Source organism: Myotis yumanensis, unplaced genomic scaffold, assembly GCF_028538775.1.
Source record: "Myotis yumanensis isolate MYYU_CA2020_CCGP unplaced genomic scaffold, mMyoYum1.0.hap1 SCAF_4, whole genome shotgun sequence".
Classification (NCBI taxonomy): Eukaryota; Metazoa; Chordata; class Mammalia; order Chiroptera; family Vespertilionidae; genus Myotis; species Myotis yumanensis.
Genome location: NW_027223755.1, coordinates 91503714 through 91525221, shown reverse-complemented (window position 1 = coordinate 91525221; position 21508 = coordinate 91503714). Strand labels below are relative to the sequence as shown.

Sequence of the window (21508 nt, the reverse complement as noted above, 5' to 3'; positions counted from 1 at the left end):
AGCAGAGAGAACAGCAGGGACAAGGTCCAATGGCTATGAGATGAAAAGCTTGGTGGGCTCAGGAGCAGACAGGGATCTTGTGTGAACTGTGTTGAATAGTGTCCCCTCCAATCTGTCTCTACTCAAAACGTCAGAATGTGACCATACTTGGCAACAAGGTCTTTGTAAATGTGATCAAGTTAAAATGAGGTCATACTGTGTTCATGTGGGTTCTAATCCAATGACTGGTGTCCATACAAGAAGAGGGACATTTGGATACATGGACACATATACATGGGCATGGGCCATGTGAAGACAGAGACAGAGACCGGCATCAGTGATGCAGCTCCAAGGCACAGAATGCCAAGGATCACTGCAGCCACCAGAAGGCAGAAGAAGCAAGGAGAGAGCCTCCCCTAGAGCCTGCAGAGGGCGCATGACCTTGCTGCCACCTTGATTTCAGACTTCTGGCCTCCAGAACTATGAAAGAATACATTTCTATTATTTTAAGCTGCTCAGTTCCTGATAATTGGTTATGGCAACCCCAGGAAACGAATCCACTCTGTGATGGGTTCATAATAAGTGTGGGAGAGATGAAAGTGGACACATAGCCAGAGGCCGGGTCATGCAGACCTCGGGGACCACTGCAAATAACCTGGGTTTTATTCGTGCGGGTGATGGAAAGATTAATCACTTCATTCCCACACATTCTTGGACCAAAAAGCAGGAGTGGTGACAGCTTCGGTTTGCTTACCAGGTGAAATCCATCACCGGAGGCCCAAGAATATCACCCTGTGAGAATGAGCTGTAGGAGCCCCTCCTTAAGATATCTTTGGCCCAAGGAAAGAAGGTAGGTGGGAGGCCACCTGCTGAGACCCTCAGATGTGCAACTTGTTTTGAAAACTGGTTATTACCTTGACTCTCTCCATTCCTACGGAAGCAATGCCCCCTCCCACCCCGCACCTGTACAAGTAAGTGTCTGCTGCTAATTAAGAGAGAGACAGATGGAGGAAGGTACAGTTTAATTTTACAGCCTCTGTTCCTTCAAGGCAATTAGGCTCATTGGAAGGAAAGCACCTTTTCCATTCTTTCTTCCTCTTTTTAAATGAAGAAAAATCAAATCAGAGAGGACCAGTGTTGTTGAAAGGCTCACACATCTGTTTCCTGGTCGGCTTGTCAGCCATCTGCCCATGAGGTAGCAGGGCTGATTAGGTTAATGCATTTATTAATACGGCTTACAGAGCTGTTCAATGAACCTGTTATTTCTTCCAAAAGGAGCTTTTTTAATATACTAAGACAGGGCCCCCCTGTACAAAGCTGAGAGTGGCCACGTCAGCATTTCTTCCCCCTCCTCCAGAGCCCGAGCAGAGGCAACCAGAACACTGGAGAGAGGGTTTCGGGAAAATTGTATTTCCTGGTTATGGAAACAGTTCACCCACCACCAACCACAGTCTTGGTGAAATGCTCATGAAAATAACTCTTTGAAGGACAGTTTTGTGCCCCAGGCAACAAATCTGTGCCTACTCTTCCCTTCTCTAAAACATCTCGGAGACTAGTGGAGGGAGGATGATAAGATAAGCAGGTAAATGATCTATGCCAGTGGTTCTCAACCTTGGCTGCACATTAGAATCACCTGGGAATCTTTTTAAAATTCTGATTTCTAGGCCTCATCCTCTGGAAATTCTGTTTCTTTGTTACTAATGTTGTGGCCCCACCCCATAACAAAGAAACAGAATTTCCGGAGGATGAGGCCCAGAAATCAGGATTTTAAAAAGATTCCCAGGTGATTCTAATATGCAGCCAAGGTTGAGAACCACTGTATTAGATGATCTGGTGGCCCTTGCTTTCTTCACTCTATCGCACAGATACCCCTTCAGTTTTTTGACAACACCATGTTCCTTCCCACCTCAAGGCTTTTGCAAATGCTGTTCTATAGCAGTTATCTAGTTCCGTGTAACAAACTACCCAAAGCTTAATGGCTGAACATAGCAAGCAGTTATCGAGCTTCTGATTCTGTGTCAGCTGGGCAGTTCTTCTGGTTTGGGCTGTATTGATTGGTCTCAGCCAGGCTTACTCAGTATCTGGAGTCAGCTGGCAGGTCAGCTGATGGCTGGTGGTCTAGGATGGCCTTGCTCAGTATCTGATGAGTAGGCAATGAGTAGGCTGTTGGCTATGGTGATCATGGGCAACTGACCTGCAGGTGTCTCATCCTGCAGGAGGCCAACCTGGGATTCCTTCTTTACATGGAGGCAGGATTCCAAGAACCTAGGAGCAGAAACTGTAGAACTTATAAAATGCCAGATTCAGGACATGTGTGACATCAAAGCCAGTTATAAGGCTAGGCCAGGTGCAAAAGGTGGAGAAATAGATTCCACCTCTTGATGGAAGGGACTGCAAAGTAGTATGGCCATCTATAATAATAAAAGTATAATATGCTAATTAGACTGGACAGCTGAATGACCTTCTGGATGTCATTCCAGATGTCCTTCTGGATGAAGCTGCTGGGGCTGGGGCCAAGACAGAGGTGGTTAGCGGTGATCAGGCAGGCAGGCAAGCAGTTAGGGGCATCAGGCAGGCAGGCAAGTGATTAGGGGCAATCAGGCAGGCAGGTGAGCAGTTAGGGGTGATCAGGCAGGCAGGTGAGTGGTTAGGGGTGGTCATGCAGGCAGGCAAGTGGTTAGGGGCAATGGGGCAGGCAGGTGAGCAGTTAGGGGTGATCAGGCAGGCAGGTGAGAATTTAGGGGCATCAGGCAGGCAGACAAGAGTGGTTAGGGGTGATCTGGTAGGCAGGCAGAGTGGTTAGAGGTGATTAAGCAGACAGACAGGCAGGTGAGCAGTTAGGAATCAGTGATCCTGGATTGCAAGAGGGATGTCCGACTGCCGATCGGGCCTAAACAAGTAGTTGGACATCCCCCAAGGGGTCCCGGATTGTGAGAGGGTGCAGGCCGGGCTGAGAGACCCTCCCCTACCCCCCATGCATGAATTTTGTGCACTGGGCCTCTAGTTTTGCTATAAACCACATGTTCCCTCTCCTGGAATGCTGCTTCTGTGACTGTTCAGCTCCAGATCACAGCTACAGAGCACATCTTCGAGATGCTTTCCTAATCAGCTCTCCATCCCAAACAGACCAGTGCCCCTCTTCATGCCATTGTATAGGGCAAACTAGGTTCTCAACACACATGGGGGTAGAGGGAAGGAAGAAATGAAAGAGGGATGGTTGGTTTGGATGCGTGCCTTCTTTGTGCTTAGCAGGTGGCCTGGCACAGAGTGAGTGCCCAATAAATGCCTGCTGGATCTAGCCCAGTTCTTTCATAGGCCAGGAAGCAATATAAGTTACAATATTTCAGAATTGTGCCATGTAGCTTATAGATCTCATATAATTCATTTCTCATGATAAACTGGAGAGTCGTTTATATTATCCTCACTTCACAACTAAGGAAATAGTTTTAAGAGGTTACATGACATTCCCAAGGTCTCAGAAACTCAGATGTGTCTTATTCCAGACCTACAGACTTTCCTGGCCACTCCACTCTTATCCCACGTACTAAACACTTCCTATGCTCAGGGAGTACCTGATGCCCAGTTCACCAGGAGACCAATTCAGGGTTGGGGGTGGAGAAGGGTGTAGATTTTCCCTGTGGAGCTCCAGGATTCCTCGTAAGGGGGCGCTGCTCCCCAAACCTGCACTGATGTGGCAAGAGTGGAAGGCCTCTCTGACTATTTTCTTTTGAACTTTTGGAGAAGACATTACCTATCTCAGCTGTTGGGACATTTACTTCATAATCAATTTTCTCAGCTTGTCAGAAACAAGAACCCTTGGAGGCATCCCTTGCTCTGAGCAGACCTTAGACTAATCCATTGTCTGGAAAGGGAAACGTGGGAATGAATGATTGTGGACCATGCCTGGGGGCATAATGACCACAAGTGACTTTCATTAAGAGACTGCCTACTAGAAGGAGAGGGGAAAGGAGTATCCACTCCAACTATTGCCCTGGTATTCTCTCTTCTGTTATGTTATTTTGCTCATACAGTCATTCAGTGAATATTTATTTATGGGGTATCTAACATATGCTGGGAACGAGGCTGGACATGGCCTCTGCAACCATAAAGCAAAAGTCAGACCTGGCCTTCTTTACCTTCTTGGAACCCTAGCAGGAAATGCCTGTGGTATATCGTTAAAGGGAAAAGCAAGTTGAAGGGGTTTGGAAACTACAACCCCATTTTTGTTCATTTAGAAAGTGTTTGCATTGAAAATTGACAGCCCTATAAAATGAACTGCATAAAGAAGTGTGAAGTGGCTGGCATGATTGGTGCCATGGACCAGAGCCTCCAAAGGTGGGATCTGACCTGGTCAGACTTCCTAAAAGGGAGGGGTACCTGACATGAGAGGCAGTTGGGGATAACAGGAGGGAGATGGGAGGCCACTGCCTTTTAGTTTTTTATAAAAATCTATGCGCCGGCACTGTGCTCAGCCTGAGATTCTCAACTCTGCCTGCACATTAGGATCACCCGGGGGTGGGACTTAAAAAAAAAATCTATGTCTGAGCCAGACCTTCAGAGATTCTGATTAAATTGTTTGGGGGATGGGCCCAGGAATCTGAAATCTTTAAAAGCTCCCTTATGGGATTCCCATGGACTGCCAAGGGTGAGAGCCACTGACTTGTACAGCTGGAAAGATAGGGTTCCTGCTATCGAAGCACTCATGGTCTAGTGGGAGGACACTGATGTGAAAATGGAAACCTATAAAGCAGCATGGACAGTGCTATGATAGAGCTGTGGTGCCTTAGGGAGTCTCAGGGAATCAGGAGGCAACACCTTGGCTATGTCTTGAAGACAAATAACAGAGTCTTACATAAATGAAGGGGTGGGACAGCTGAGCTCCAACATCTGGTTCTCAGATCAACTCAAAGACTTCATCGTACTTCTAAGACCAGATATTCTTCATAGCACTTATCATAAAACCATATTTAACTTCTATGCAATTTGTGGGACTATTTGGTCACTGTCTGTCCTTCCCTAGGAGGGCAGGGATCACGTCTGTTTCTGAGTCTGCCTTATATTTCCCGTATCCAGTGCATGACCCATGCCTACTTGATGCATGACTAAATGACTGAGCAAATTGCTCAAAGAGGTTTTGGTAATAAGCAACACAGTTGGTTTTGCATTTTAGAAATATGCCTTTTATTGCAGTGTGGAGAATGCAACCGGGGAGGTGAAACTCGAGGCAGGGAGTGGAGCAATATTCAAAGTGAGGGGAATAGGATAGGTTAGAGAAGTATTTGTTAGGCAAGGCTAGAAGGACTTGGTGGTTCAGCAGTTGTGCTGGGGGAGAAGAGGAGGGTTGAGTCGGCAACAGCGCCATGTTTGTGCTTGAGTTGCTGTTTCTATGCCAGAGAGAAGGACGAGCCTGAAGAACAGATCCAGGTAATGTTGATGGGTTCAGGCTGGGCCACTGGGACTGGGAGATGCCAGTGACTCTGTCCTGGATGTTACTGGATACGTGAACTTTGAAGTCCAGGGTGGATATCAGAGCATTCTTCTATGGGAAATTCATGGCCTTGGAAACCTATAACTTTCCCCTGGAAGGCAGAAAGATGGAGATCTGATCTCACTCATGCTGCTCTGAGCAATGCGTGGCATTTCATGAATGTGTGTGTGCTTGTAGCATCTTCAGTAGCAGACTCCCAGGTTCCTTTTGGCTCTGACATGCTGTATCTTCTGATGGCTCTAGGATTTATGGAAAGGAGGACTTTCTCTTGAAAGATTATGTCTGTCAGGGTTGTGTACATTGACAGGAACAGAAACCCAACTTAAACTGTAGTAAGCCTGGAAAGCCAACACGTGCCTTCCTGGGGCGTCGTGTTGAGAAGGAGTCTGAGTGGAGGCCACACTTGCCAGGAAAGAGCCCTGTGATGAAAGAATGATGTCTACCATGGATGCAGAGGGGCAAGTGGAATGATTTTTGCCCACTCAGCTCTGAAACCAAAGCTTTTCCTTTCAGAAGCATCAAATGATGTCTACTGAACTTAGGTTCTGCCCTGGCTCAGCCACTAGCTATGGGTAACCTTCATTAAATCATTTCACATGCCTGAGATCGACAGTTTCATAATCCATCAAGCAGGGATTAAAATCAGGGTTGTTGAAATGATCAAAGGAGATAAGAAACATGGAACTGTGGTGGGCCCCATGAATTTAAATAAATTCACGTGTGTAATAGAATGGGATGTTGTGAGTGTGGAAGAAAAAATAGCAAATATTTCTTGTCTTTCAAGAGATGTACATTTAAAGGTGTATTGATAGACATTAATTGAAGAAGTGTAGAGGATCTTATCTATAATAATAAAAGCATAATATGCTAATTAGACCAGACAGCTGGACCACCTTCCGGATGAAGCCTCAGCTGCCAGGGCTGAGCCCCTTGCACGAATTTCATGCATTGGGCCTCTAGTAAGGAAATAATTGTAAGAGAAAATAAAAAGAGGTATCACAAAGTTATCAAATACATAAATAAGGAAAGGAAGACAGAGAGAGAGAGAGAGAGAGAGAGAGAGAGAAGGAAAGGAGGAAGGAGAGAAGGAAGGAATAAAGAAAGTAAGAGAAAGGACGAAGAAAGGAAGGAAGAGAAGGAAGAAAGAAAGAGAGAAAGAAACAAAGAAGAAAGAAACAGTAAAAAAATAAAAGAGAGAAAAGGGAAAGAAACCAATGCTGGAGAGTGTGGTGAAATGGAGTGGAAATTGATATAACTCTTTTGTAGCACAGTGGGCAATATATATCAAGGGCCTTAATAATGTTCACACCCTTTAAAAGTAATTTCACTTGAGGTAATTCATTTCAAGGCTGGATAGTAAATATTCCAGGCTGTGGGCCAGGCAGTCTGGGTCACATGAACTCGAATCTACCACTGCAGAGCAAACACCGCCACAGGCACTGGAAAATGAATAGGTGTGGCTGTGTTCCAGGAAAACTTTATTTTCAAAAATAGGCGGTGGCTGGATTTGGTCCACGGGCTGCAGTTTGCCATCTTCTGATGTAGATTAAGAAAATATTTTTAACATCATGCTAAATTCAAAATTCTAAGTGCAAAGAGAGCTTTAATCCAGAAGATTCTCATCTCAGCTTTATCTTTATTAGCAAAATATTGGCACAATTGAATGTTCATCAGCAGGGGCATTGATTAATTTTTAATAGTTCCATTCAATAAAATATTCTTTTGGCATTAAAATCTGTTTATTACTAGTTTATAACAATGGGGGGGGATGCTTGATAGAATATTACATGAAAAATCAGCTATTTATAATGATAATGATGATAATGGTGGTGGCTAATATCTAAGCATTTTACACACATCATATCATTTAACCCTCCAAACAATCCTATTGAATATACTTTTTATTGTGGATACGTGCCTTATGCAGAAACCGATGATAATAAAAGTTAAGTCATTTAGCCATAGTTACGCTGCTAGTAGCAGACAGAGTTGGGATTTGAACACAGGTCTGCTTGACTGCTACAAGCAAACACACCAATAAAAATCCCCAATTAATTCTGTTTATTGAGAAGACCAGGAAAAAATACACTCAGGTGTTGATATGGGCTCTCGTGAGTGTGGGGATAGACACGAATATTACTCCACATGTTCAATATTTTCTCTATGGAGAATGCATGATTTTAATCATGGAGAAACAACTCTTGGATTTTATAAGAAAACCAAGGATAACAGAGTGTTAGGGTTAAGTGTGGTGGGAATTGCTTATTTGAGGGGTGCTGTCAGGGTGCCCTGCCCCCTTGGTCCTGCTCTTGTCTGTGAGGACACGGTCCTGTCCTTCCTTCTGTCTGTTCCAGGTGGAGTTTCTAGTGTGTGTGTCGTTCGGACTGTAGCCTACTTTGATGCCGTTTCTCGGATGGACTTGCCAGTCCCTAACTGTCTCTCTCTCTCCTCTCTCCCTCTCTCTACTCTCTCCTGCCCTTCTCCGTCCTCCTGCCCCACGCTCCAGCCGACAAGGCCAATGACGACTTCTACTCCAAGCGCCGGCACCTGGCCGAGCTGGCGGCCAAGGGGAACCTCCCTCTGCACCCCGTGAGAGTGGAGGACGAGCCGCGGTCCTTCAGTCCCGAGCACGGCCCCGCCAAGCAGAATGGACAAAAGTCTCGCACCAACAAGACATCCTCACACCCCCTGGCCTACAACTCCAACACCAACTTCAAGGGCTGGGACCCCAGCGAGCATTCTCTCCGGCGGCAGGCTTACGGCAGCAAGGGCAAGCTGGGCACTGCGGAGTCTGGCTCCAGCGACCCCCTGGGAACTCGCCCCCAGCACTACCCACCCCCACAGCCCTACTTCATCACCAACAGCAAAACAGAAGTGACTGTCTGAGCTGGCGCCACACGGAGCGTCCTGGAGACCACACTCAACTGAGAGGCAAAAAAATCTTCCGGCCCACACTCTCCCTGGCCTCGCCCCACACAGCCACCCACCACTCACTCTCCACACCCACCGACCAGAAACCCACCGGTGACACGGAATCACACTTGTCCTGGGTCATGCCTAACACGTGTTGGCGGACAGCTGAGCAGAAATGAAGCATGGACGCCCAGCAGTACTGCAAATGGGGAAACTGAGGCACACTCTTTCGGCCTCAGGCCCAAGGTTGCCGACTCACATGCCCAAACCGTGGGGGCTAATTGTTCTTTTCCTCCTAACTTGAAACTAAAATCCATGATGAGAAATAACAGTAGCACAATATAGAGAAATTGTCCATTTGAGCACATACACTATTTGCCACGAGCTGTCCATTTCCGGGTGAACGAGCCAGGGCGGAGGGCGGGTAGAAAATGCGGGGACACCAGAGATGAGTGTACTTGAAAAGAGGAGTAGTTTGGGAGGAATCTGCACTTTAGAAGCATTTTCTAATCCTAAGAAGTGGTGGTGTGGACACGCCATTTTGATGAACATGAGACAGTAGCTGGACCCGAACCATTCTATTTCTAGTCCGTTTCATATCATCCTCGTCCGAAGCAAAAAACAAACAACCTTCAAACTCACAAAACATAAATGATCCTGAACCCACTCACAGTGATGGGGAAGAGAGAGCATTTTAGGACTCCCATTAAGACCATGACTATGGACACGGGAGGGATGGGCTTTGCTGGCAGGGAGAGGGTCCAGAGGATATTAAATAACTTTTCTTTATAAAAAGAAAAAATGAAATGTGAGTCCACTACAAAACAGACAAGAACAGCAAACTCATTTTCATCCCAAATCTTCAAGACTTAGGAAAGCAACGGCAACATCAAGAACAATTAAAAGAAAATATCACAGCTGAAAGGTCCACGAGAGGTGAGAAGGGGACCCAGGGGTCCGGTTTCTGGCATGTCCCCCTGGCCTCTGAGACCAGACAGACACACTAACCAGTCCTCCACTCACCGCCAGGCCGCGGCTCCCTTCCCTTCAGCCCATTGCTGCCGCCGCCACCACCAAATTCCAACTGCTTTGGACTGAAAATGTCATACGCGTGGGTGGTGCCTTCAGTGTGTTACTGTGTAGTGACCGTCTCATCTCCCAAGTGCAAACCTGTGTTCTTTTAGCCTCCCTCCCTCCCTCCTGTGTTTCTGCAGTGATAGAAGATGTTTCCATCCTCCCTTTGTTGGCGAGCCCACCCAATCACCCGCTCTGGGGGCGCTGAGCAGTGTCAGGGGGACCTACAGACCATCACCTCCCTATCTCCCACACTGTCCAAAATCCATGCTTTACCACTTTCTAGCTCCCCAAACCTAGCAAGCATTTCCAGTCCCATAATTCCCAGGGACCCCCACACCGCCTCTCTAGACACTTAAGTGCGTTAGTCTCCCATCCAGAATTCCCTGAGGTGGTTTTCAGGTTGGTTCTCACAGCCAATGTCCCAACAGAGGCAGTTTTCATGCAAGTTCTATTTGTTTTATGGAAGCCCAAAGAGGGTTGTTGAGAGAGAAGAGATTAGTATTTAAGGTGAGACGTTCTCAACTAGTCCCTAAAGGTCTAGGTCTTAGCTAACTGACAGGGATCTTTGACAGCCCCCAGCTGTTCCTGTGTCAGAAGCTGTACATGGTCCCAACAGGTCTCAGAGCACTTCCTGGGATGCTGAACTCCAGCGCTCTGCCTCACCCATCTCTCCCTCTGATGTCGCGGGATCAGGCAGACCAGGTGGTCCTTCTGTTCACTCCCAGCTGACCTGCGGACATTGACAATGCATTTTATCTATCTGGGCTTTAGTCTCTGGCCTGAAACATGAGGAACTGAGGCCTGACCAAGCTTTTTGAAATAGCAAAACCTCTGCCATTTTTTTTAAAAAGGGAACTGTGCACAGAAGCCACCGTATAAGATTCCTCTCTCATAGCGAGGCTCTGTGCTGGACAAAGCAGGCATGAGAGATTCAGTGCCCACTGTCTCAGCCTCTTTGCTGGGACCGCAGTGCTCCCCAGAGTGGAGGGAACACCACTGGGCTTGGTTTCCTTGACTTCGTTACCTGTGGACCTGCAACACACTTTTGGTATCTGTCTCACCTTCACAGCATTTGTATCTAAATTGATTCACTTTTAATATAGTTAACTTTTAAAAGAAAAACTTCCTGCCATCATCACAAATAGAAAACCAGTATCAATCACCCTAAATAGAAAGTAAATATAAAAATCAGTACAAAGGCAACAAAACAGCAATTGTCAAGTTCTAGCTAAATATTATTGCTGTGGAAGGGTCTGAACCTATAGGCTGGCATTTGCGTCTCTCTCTCTCTCTCTCTCTCTCTCTCTCTCCTCTCTCCTCTCTCTCTCTCTCTCTCTCTCCTCTCTCTCCCCCTTCTCCTTTTTTTAAAATTAAAACAAGATTAGCACATGTTAAAGAGTTGTCAAAGATATACCAGCTTCTAATGAAGACTTTCTCCTTGAAGTAACTAGATGGACTGAGCAAAATGCAAAGGGAATCATTTCCTATGTGGCTCAATGCTAATTAGTGCCATGCCCATGTACTACTTAAAATCATTTTGCATATGCTAGTGGTACACAGCCCATGCTTCAGAAAGCCCTGGGCCGGCTTATCTGGGAGATTCCCTCCAGCTCAAAAGTTCTGCAATTCTAATCTCCCTCTTAGCTCAACTTGGCTCTCTGCCCTCAACTCACTTCATCTCACCTTTACCCCATCCCTGGTTAAGGACTTTTTTTTGGTCTCTGAATCTACAGGATTTTATTTATTGCCCATGTTCCTTCTCTTCTGAGTCAACATCATCCAGTGACTTCTGTTAGTTGGAGGTTTGCAGCTACAATTTGGGTGGCAGGGTTGTGACATGGTCAAAAGGATGTAGCTGTGATGGTGACCCAAAAAGAACCATGCTTCACAGTCTCGTCACCTTCCAATTGGTTTTGGGAACCAAACCGAAGGGGGGAGTGTGGCCAGGAAAGTGTATTCTTTGGTCTTCTCTGGGGAGGGTGGACAGACCTCATGATGCTGAGAGTGTCCCGAGGGATGACTTGGGAATTGTGACTGCCCTGGATCAACAAGGATCCAGTAGCTAGAGGAGGGAGACACAGAAGAGAACCCAGAAGAAAGCAGAGAGACTATTCCTTCCCCATCCCCTGCCCCGGCTCTAGCCTCTCCTTGCCTTTAGCCATTCCGACTTCCAACCCCATGGGAGCAGAGTCTTACGTCCCTTGGCCTTCCCAGAGCATCTCAGCCTCCATCCGCCTTGGGCTCCACCTGGCCTCCCCATCTAACCCCCCAGGTTTTTGTGCAAATGGAACATATTTTATGTGCGAATATTTTAGTAACCGTATGTTCTGCAAGTAAACCTGTGTTAATACTCGTCAACAACTGCAGAGTTTATGATACCAATAACACTTCCTACAATGAAGACAAAAAAACATTTGTTTGTTTTCTAAGAATGTTTATTTGTAAACATATGTATTCACTATATTAATATGAATTTCTTACCTGGCAATAAAACTGATTATATGTGATACTGTTGGGCTTGCCATGTATCTTTCAAGGGTCCAATATCCTTACTTGAATTTTCGTCAGGGGGCACCACTATTAGCATAGAGAACTAAATTTTTAGTATTTGGAGTGTATGGGAAACCTTTACAGGGAAGGCAACATTTTAGTTAAAAGCAATTCAGACACATTTTCCAGCAGGCTATTTTGTCTGAAACCTTTCTAATGAGCCTGTGTCGTGTCTCTTAGTTCACTTCCTGCCTTAAAAAATGTCCCATTGCTACGTCTCCTCTTTATAACTAAACGTGTCCTTAATGGTCAAGAATCTTGCTAAGATTTGCACTTCTGTTTGTACCAGCGACCAGGGTTGTGAAACACACAAATATTGAAAGGATGGGAATCTTTCCCTATTTATTAAATTTGATTTCTTGCCTGGCTTCTGTTAGCACTAAGTTTGAAATTTTCAGAAATCTGCCTTGGTATGGTTCCCTGGAAAGGAATTCTGAGACACAGATTTGAGGGCAATTAGTTTATTTGAGAAGCAGAAGGGGATGCTGGTAGGGGGTGGGGAAGTGAGACAACGAAAGGAAAGCAGTAAAAAATGGTTACTTTACCGTGCCAGCTACCGCAGTGACTGACTGCAGTTTAAGGCAATAGGGGAACTTTGGGAAAAGGTATAGAATTAGCACACACTCAAACTCATTGCACCCTAATGGGTGTCAACACACTGACTCCCATCGGACATCATTTGGGCACTGCTTTCAGGGAGTGTTGATATTCAGACATTTCCAAGTCAGAGGCATTTCCATTGGAGAAAGCCCTAGGCACAGACATGCATCTGCTAGTAATTGGAAATCAGACATTGTGTAATGAAGTCCTAAAGACCCAATGGATGGAGTCAGGAGCTCACGGGTTCTGCTCAAAGCTAGAGTTCTGAGGTCTCTGGGAATGGAGCTTCCACTCACCAGATACTTAGGGAAGTTGTCAATGTCAAGCAAAGGGGATAGTGGACCGCAGTCTGTAGTCAGAGGGAGTGTTCTTTCACTGGGATTTGGAGACCCTTCATTGGCCAGATGGTCACTTGGTGTCTCCCAGAGGAGATCCCATGGGCTGTCTCTCTCTGGGGCATAATTCTAGTTATCGGAGAAGCACGGATGGCAGAGGATGTTCCTCCTATACTTGGAAACTGTCCAGGGGTGGAGTCATTCACTGATCAGCACACATCACAGCCCTCGGGATGCAGTAGAATCTTGCCTTGGGGTTGGATTTGGGTTTAAACACTAAAAATCCAATAGTTCAGCCACTGCATGGCGACAACTCATACACAACAATCATATCAGGTCTATTTGTAGAGCTCCCACTATGTGCCAAACACTGTTGAAGATTTTACATGCATTGTCACATTTGACCCTCACCGATGTATAAAGTAGCACTATTAGCTTTGGAGCTGGGAAACCTATCTACAAGTTGAGCAATTGTGACTTAAGGAGGAAGTGGTGGAACTGGGATTTGAACTGCAGAGCTCATATTAACTACTATACCACAGTAGTTCTCACTTGGATGAGCATGTGAGTTAGTGGGGGAACTTGATAAAAATGCTGATTTTCAAGCTTCCCCCACAGAGATTCAGATGAGGTAGGTCTGAATGGGGGCCCAGGATTCAGTGTTTGTAACAGACACCCTATCATCACAAAGCAGTGGCTCCTGGGCCACACCTGAGAAGTGTTGCATGATACCACGTTCCGTGATCCAACATCTACTGGCTGTCACTGACTTGGAGGCTTTGAACAGGCCGGATGCTGCCTCACTTGATGTTTCTGTCTTTTAAGTCTGTTCTCCAACAAAACAGACTTTATTTCAGAATGCTTGAGTGTTTGTGATGTAGACGGGAAACAATGACCAGAAGTGACCTCTGGGGCAAGCAGACAGTGTGCCTTAATTTTGTATGACCTTGGGAAAGTCACTTCCCCCCCAGAGGAGGCGGCGTGATCTTTTGGGTAAGAGCAGGAACTTTGCAGTCAGGGGACCCATGTCTGAATTTAAGTGGGCACCATAGTAGCACCTATCAAAGGGTTGTTATGAGAATGATATAAAGCAATCTACATGAAGCTCCCCAAATAGCTCCCAGACAATATTATTTTCAAGATTTCCGAACCTCATTTGGAAATCATCATCTACCCCAGGCTCTGCACAAGGGATTAGAAGCAACACCAAGTTTCTTTGCTTTGGGTAAGACGTATCTGAACTTGGTGTGATGCCATTTCTTCCAATGCTTCGGCTGTTGGTGATGTTACAAGCATGTTAGAGCTCTGATTTTACTGCAGATCCCTTTGGATATAGCTTCAGTGAATGTTAAAAATGGGAAAGAAAGTAAATTCTTGCTCAGTGTGGTTTGCTTGAGGGAGAGAATTTTTCAGATCTAGAGGTCTATAGGGCATAAAATCATAATGAATAAGATCCATGGTAATAAAATACCTGTAATTTGTGAATTCCTGGCTTCAGATGGTTTATCAGTTACCTATTGCTGCTTAACCATGCAGGCACTCCAAATCCTTGCAGCTTACAACACACATTTTTTGTGGGGGGTCGGGAATCTGAGCATGGCTTAGCGAGGTCCTGTGCTCCCGGGGTCTCTCAGGAACCTGCAATCAAGGTGTCAGGCAGGGTTGGAGTCTCCCCTGAAGCCTCAAGCCACGAGAGAGCTGCTTGTGAGCTCACCCGTGTAGCTGTTGGCAGGATTCCCTTCCTCAGGGACTGTTGGCCAGAGGCTGTCCTGTTTCTGCAATATGGCAGCTTGCTTCATTTAAGACAGCAAGAGAGTGTCTGCTGGCAAGAAGGAAGTCACAGTCTCTTCTCGTCTAATGACAGCAGTGACAGTCTCTCAACGTGGCCATACTCTATTGGTTAGAAGCAAGATGCTCAAGGGGAAAGGATTACTTATGGCTGTGAAGACCAGAAGGTGGGGGTCATGTGGGATCACGTTAGAGGCTGTTGCCACAGATGGTAGCTGAGGCCCTTGCAGTACAGACATCGGAGCTGTTAGGTCTTTTGTGGACGGTGAGTCTAAGCACAACTCTGACATCGCTATCACTTTCAGACAGATAGCTAACTTACCTGGGATCAAATCTTAGCCCCACCATTTCCGTGCCTCGGTTTCTCCATCTTCAACAGCAGAGTTAATAATAGCACCCAGCCCTCCGTTTTATTGTGTGAGGCATGTACTATGGAATGGATGAGCAGCACAAGTGATTGCCCGACAAAGACGAAATGTGAGCTCTGCCTTGCTTGCCAGCCCCTTCCTCTTGCATCTGGATGGGGGGGGGGGGGGGGGGGGCATGTGCGGGGTTTTGGACAATATGAGTGGAAACTTATGTAGGCCACTTTCAGACCTGGTTCATGAAAACCTCCAGCATAATCCTCCCAAGCCTCTATCCCACCTGCTGGAGGGATGCCAATGCCCAGGGCAACCTTGGAAACCACGCATTGAAGCCGGCAGAGCCTTGGTCGGCTCAGCCTTTGCATGATTTTGTGGAACAATGACTTTGCTTGCTACCACTCCCAACACTAACTGGACTTATTGTGCCTCAGAAATGATGTTATGTTGTACTAATCCCTGAGGTTTTTAGGGTTTATCTGTTAGAGTAGTTAAAATGTCCTTAAATACAACAGATGACACATTTTGAATAGTGTCTGGCACATAAAAAACAATAAATGTCAGGTCTTCTGTTGCCATCATCATCATCATTAACTAAACTTTAAAAGTCTCCTTTGTGTAAAAAAAATTTCATACCTGGTCTTTAATCCTCCCAACAGCTCTGACAGGGTTAGAAACCCCATTTACTCGATAAGAAAACTAAGAACCAAGTGACTTACTTAAGGTCACAGAGAAAGTGCTGCAGTGGGAAGGTAAACCTGGCTTTGGCTCTCTGGTTCCACCATTGCCAGCATCCCACTTAGCCCTCTCCAAGTAGCTGGTACCATCTGGATCCAGTTATGGAGGCAAAACCTCTGTAGGGGAAGAATGGCTATACCGTCAGCCTGGCATCTCACTTATTTTCTTGTCAGATCCCAAATCCCAACTCGTGCTGTGTTGTACAGTTCAAAGAAAGCACTTCACATCGAGAAATGTCATGGTTGCTAGAAATAATTTTGTCACATCTTAAATATTTCCTCTTTGCAAGTTCAGAGGTTTATTTCAGTTAAATTCAAATCTTATAATGCCTAATTTTAAAATATTATAAAAGGGCACCTCATTTTTTTAAAATGATGTTTTTATTGATTTGAAAGAGAGAGAGAGAGGGGGGGGGGAGGGAGAGGGAGAGGAAGAAATGCAGTTCGGCTGCCTCCTCCAGGCCCCCTACTAGGGATGGAGCCTGAAACCCTGGCATATGCCCTGACTTGGAATTGAACCCTTGACCTTAGGGGATGACACTCAACCAACTGAGCCTTACCAGTCAGGGAAAAGAACACCTCATTTTTTAAAAAAATCTCAGCACCAAATAGAACACTTCATTGTCTTCATCTTAAAGATACAAAATGAGAAGATTCTAAAAAGACAATTTATAATGCACAGGTGCCTTATTTTTGGTAATTGGAAGCTACTTTTGATGCTGTAATTTTGTTTTTCGGTTTTGCTCCCCACTTGTCAAAGGCAGTAGAGCTGAAAGTACAGGAACTCTACAAGTTGGGTGTCAGTTGAGTCCCCAGATTTAGGGCAACAAAAATTAACACCATGTAGGTCTTAAAGCCTCTATCCTGGGTTTCATTATTTGGCATGGGAATCTACCTCATGGGTATTCCATACTTCCTCAAACTGAGCCAATAGAATTTTTGGAGAAAATTTAGAGACACTGCTGTGTTTGTTTTTTCTCAAAACATCTCATTTAGTTATTTGTTCAACAAATACAGAGCACCTACTATGTGCCAGGCATTGTCCTGTGCCCTGAGGATACAGAGATTCCTCCCTTCCCCACCAAAAACAAAGGCAGATGGAAGATGGACAAGTGGATAAACCAGTCCCATAAAGAGAGTCATCCAGGGTAGAGGAAAGCCTTGATGTCACATAGTCTTGGATTCCAGTCCCCTCCCTAGCACTTCTAGCTAACTGGCCTTGAGGACATTAATGAGCTTTTTTTCAGAGCCTAGGTTTTCTCATCTCTAGAATGGACACAATCAAACCTACCTTGCAATGTTGCTTGAGCTTTTATTTTATTTATTTTTATTTTTTTAAATATATTTTATTGATTTTTTTACAGAGAGGGAGGGAGAGGGATAGAGAGTTAGAAACATCGATGAGAGAGAAACATCGATCAGCTGCCTCCTGCACACCCCCTACTGGGGATGTGCCCGCAACCAAGGTACATGCCCTTGACCGGAATCGAACCTGGGACCCTTGAGCCCCCAGGCCGACGCTCTATCCACTGAGCCAAACCAGTCAGGGCTGCTTGAGCTTTTAAGGTAAGGTGTGTAAGACATTTAATCATTGTGAATGTTTAATAAATTGGAGTTATTAATGTGAAGCATTTTCTTTCATTGATTTCTACTTATTGAAAGCAGGATAATGGGCTAGCTTGGTTTTTGCCTCTGTTTATGCTGGGACCCCGAGAAGGATTCGTGTGCGAGGAGAAACTGGTAAGGGAATGGTGGGAATTAGATGGCGAAGAAGCCAAACAAGGGTACAATTTCAGACAGTGTCCCACAGAAGGTAGCTCTGGGGTGCACTAGACCTTAGAATCTGCACCTGCCCCAAGCAAGGAAGTGGGGCTTTCATTCTCACACAGCCACCTATCATTAGCTAAAGAGATGGGAACCCCCAAGAACTCTGGCTCCCTGCATGTGGGGGAAATGTCAATGGTCTTAGGGAAGACCTGCAAAGCTGTCAGGTGCTGGTAGTTTGAATCAGGGACACATGGGATCTGGAAGAGGTGCATAAAAACAGAAAGATATAGGAGGGTATCTGGGTAAGATGCCAATGCCTTTTTCTGACATCTGGGGGCCATTAGTTTTGGCTCAACTCGCCCAATCAGTAAGATGAGGTTTTCCTTGGTTCATAAGCACAGGAAGCTAGGAGAGCTTAACCTGTCCAAATGTGGCTAATGGGAGGCATGGGGGCATCACTTTGGGGTCAGTCTGGTTTCAGACAAAATCTCAGCCCCCCTTTTTATAGCCAGTGTCGTTGTGAGTCACTGTTTTAGCCTCTCTGACTTAAATTTTCTCATTTATAAAACAGGAATAACGATACACTTCTTTTGTAGGCTTGTTCTACAAAGAGATCTTTCTGTTCACGGATTTGACAAATATATACTGAGCAGCTGCTATATGTCAGGCTCGGGGCTAAGCATTGGTACACTGACATGAATCAGACACCAGTCCTGCCTTCCAAGGCGTTGGCATCAAGTGGAGGAGGCAGACGTATAAATTGCAGACTGCGTGTCCTTCCTTGTACATCCCCTCGTTCTCTGTCTGCCTTTCTATCGATGTCTTGTTTTTGACACTGGTCGTTTTTCCTCTCCTTCCTTCCGCTCCACTTCTTTCCTCCTGCACTCGCTCTCTACATTTCTGTCCTGCATCCTCTAACCCTCACCACAGGTCCTCATTTTCACATCAATAGGACAATATCCAACCTTCTGCCCTGTCCCTTTCCGGCCTCCCACTGGTGTTTGCCGAGGGTCCTTCTGAAGGCTGTGGAGTCTATGAAGTCCTGAGAAATTCAATTCATCCCAGTCCCTCAGGTGTGACCAAAGGTGACTTAGAGACAACATAAAACCACCCGGTGCCTCAAACCAGCTTAAGGGCCAGGATAGGGTGGAGTGGGGGGAGCACAGAGGCAACTGTATCCTGGGGAAGGGCAGATACACTGTATGGCTAATTGCTCTGGGGCAGTGCTGGGTCTGGAGGATCTGGATGCCATCGCTGATCTCTCTGCTATTATGCAGATGTGTGGATGCCCACATGCACTGGGATCGGAGTCAGGAAATTCCGGGTTTCCATTCTAGCTTTGGGAGTAATGTGTTATCTGGGACTTTGTTTTGCTCAGCCTATGATATAGAGCAGCGGTTCTCAACCTGTGGGTCGCGACCCCTTTGGGGGTCGAACGACCCTTTCACAGGGGTCGCCTAAGACCTTCGGAAAACACATATATAATTACATAGTGTTTTTGTGATTCATCACTATGCTTCAATTATGTTCAATTTGTAACAATGAAATTGGGGGTCACCATAACATGAGGAACTGTATTAAAGAGTCGAGGCATTTGGAAGGTTGAGAACCACTGATACAGAGGCTGTGATCTTTCAGGACTGCTGGGATCCTCTTGGCCAAGAACTCTTCCTTTAAATATTTTAGATTCCTCCTCCTCTCCCCCATGGTGTGTCAGTCTTGAAATGGCACCCACTCGGTGATCCTATAGTAACAATCAACTCTTTTTTTTTCATTCCAAGAGTCTAGGGGGTGATTCCCTTTGGGTTTGAGAAAGATCTAAACCCAGGGCCCTGGAAGCATTGTTAAGTCCAGGGCAGCTTCTGCAGTGAGAAGGGAACTCTGGCGACTCATATAAGACAGTACTCAGACCAGAACATCATGCAGTCTCTCCAGCAGGCTCTGAAACCAGCATTTTAAGAACCATACCAGGGAGTCGGTGGATCACTGAAAATTACTTCAAGACGCATGTGCTTGGCTTTGCCCCCAATACTCTGCCTGAGTCATGGAAGGTCCCAGCATCTTTTGTTGTCTGCATAATAGGGCTCTTCACCCCTGGCCCATTTTCCTGCAGAATTCCTGGCAGGAACAGGTGAAAAAGCAGATGGGAAACTCTCAGAGAGTCCACAGAATCAAAGATGATGGCCTTTGTGTGTGAAGTTGCACCACCTCAAGCTCCCACCTCTTTTCTCAGAAATAGGCAGAATACTTGACAGAACACTTGAGCTCCTCATCCCACCTCCTGAACCACATATCTCTTGAGCCCCACTTCACTTCCTCTTGATACATTGTTTTTTCTTTAGCCATGGCTGTGGCAGCCAGCTGAGCAGGTATACACACATCTCACCTGGTCAGGTGCGCTGCTGAGATTTTACCTTCTGCCTCAACACCTTCCTGCCTGTCTCCATCTTGTAGGAAGCATGTGCAATGTGAAAGCGTGAGGGGTTAGCACCCCATGGGCCAAACCTTGACAAGTAGGGGATGGGAACTGGAGGCGCATACTCCCCATTCCGTCTCTTGGAAGAAGAGCTCTGAGTGCATTCTATCAGCTCCTCAGAGGCCCCAGTGGGCCGGAGCCCACGTGCCCACAACGGTCATCAAGTTCATAAAGTCCTCTGTGATTGGCTTTTCCTCCTTCCCTCTTTTACTCTTCCCAGTCCCTCCTCCTTTTCTGGGGATCTCTCCCCAAACTAACTGTCTTGAAGCTCTACTTTGTACCTGTGTCACATGGGAACCACTTATATATAAAGTGGTTCTCTAGAATGATTCTGCCAATTACAACCTTAACCTTGAACCTTTTCTCCAAACCCACCCGCACACACCACTCTCCATCCTGTAACGCTCTCAGTTATTTTGAGGACCCACCAGTTCTGGAGCCGGAGGGGATACACATCCACTTGGGCACTAATTAGCCCTGGACAAGAGTGTTATGAAACACCCCCATTAGGTGAAAAGGTGAGTACAGAAGAGAGGTTTTATCTAATGTCTCTTAACACTCACTAGGATTAAGAAGACAGAAATGAGATGCCATTGAAAGTTAGCGCCTGCCCACCCCCCCCCCCCCAAAAAAAAAGCACACACACATACTTTTTTATAATCCTCCCACTTCCTGTTTTCTCTTGGGAGATTAAAAAGTGTCTTCTCACACATTTCTCATATCAGAAGTTAATGAGAACTCTAATTAGGGTTACTGCACACTTTGGTGGAAGTTTGCAAAAAAAAATGTGGCTTTGGCTTCTTGTTTGTCAGGCTGCCAGTCTTTTGCATCTTCGCCAAATATGCCCTCTCTAATAATCATCATCATCACTATCGTTTATTGAAAGCCTACGATGTGCCAGGCAATTTGCATACATTGGCACGCGCCTTCACAAAATTCAGATGGGGTAGGAACGTTTCACCCTCATTTTGGATGCGGGAAGGGAAGCCCAGGCTGGTGAGTGATTGGCCTGAAGCTATGCAGTTAGGAATTGGCAGGCCTGGGATTCAACCTCAAGTCTGTTCTCTCGTCGAGAACTTTCCATGCCCAGCTTGCACAGAGGATCTTGGAGAGAGAAGAGGAGACAGCAGGAGAACCTGTCACTGCTTCTGTGTTCCATCCATTTCAAGCAGAGTATTTGCTAAGTTATGATGTCCCCAGCCTCGGTTTCTGGGTCTCTCTGGGAACAATGCTATAGTCCTCATTTTCACATCAACAGGACGATATCCAACCTCCTGCCGAGGGTAGGGAATCCCAGGAGACTCTGAGACACCCAATTAGAAGGGGAGTAATACCAGACCCTGGAAGAGACTGATTGCTTATTCATTATTCTCGTTATGTCTGAATTCCCCCATCCATCGTACTGAAGGCTGTCAGCAATTACCACTGCATTCCTT

The 21508-nt window shown here is 46.0% G+C and overlaps 1 protein-coding gene across 2 annotated transcripts in view; it reads left to right on the top strand.

Annotated features, from left to right (window-relative positions):
• SHISA9 (shisa family member 9) overlaps positions 1–11955 on the top strand; it is a 286934-nt gene extending 274979 nt beyond the window's left edge. For both annotated transcript variants that reach the window (XM_070412955.1, XM_070412956.1), the window contains one exon: positions 7974–11955. In XM_070412955.1, coding sequence (XP_070269056.1) covers positions 7974–8353 — 380 coding nt within the window. In that variant the 3' untranslated portion in view covers positions 8354–11955. The remainder of the gene's footprint in view (positions 1–7973) is intronic.
• Positions 11956–21508: the final 9553 nt, after the last annotated feature.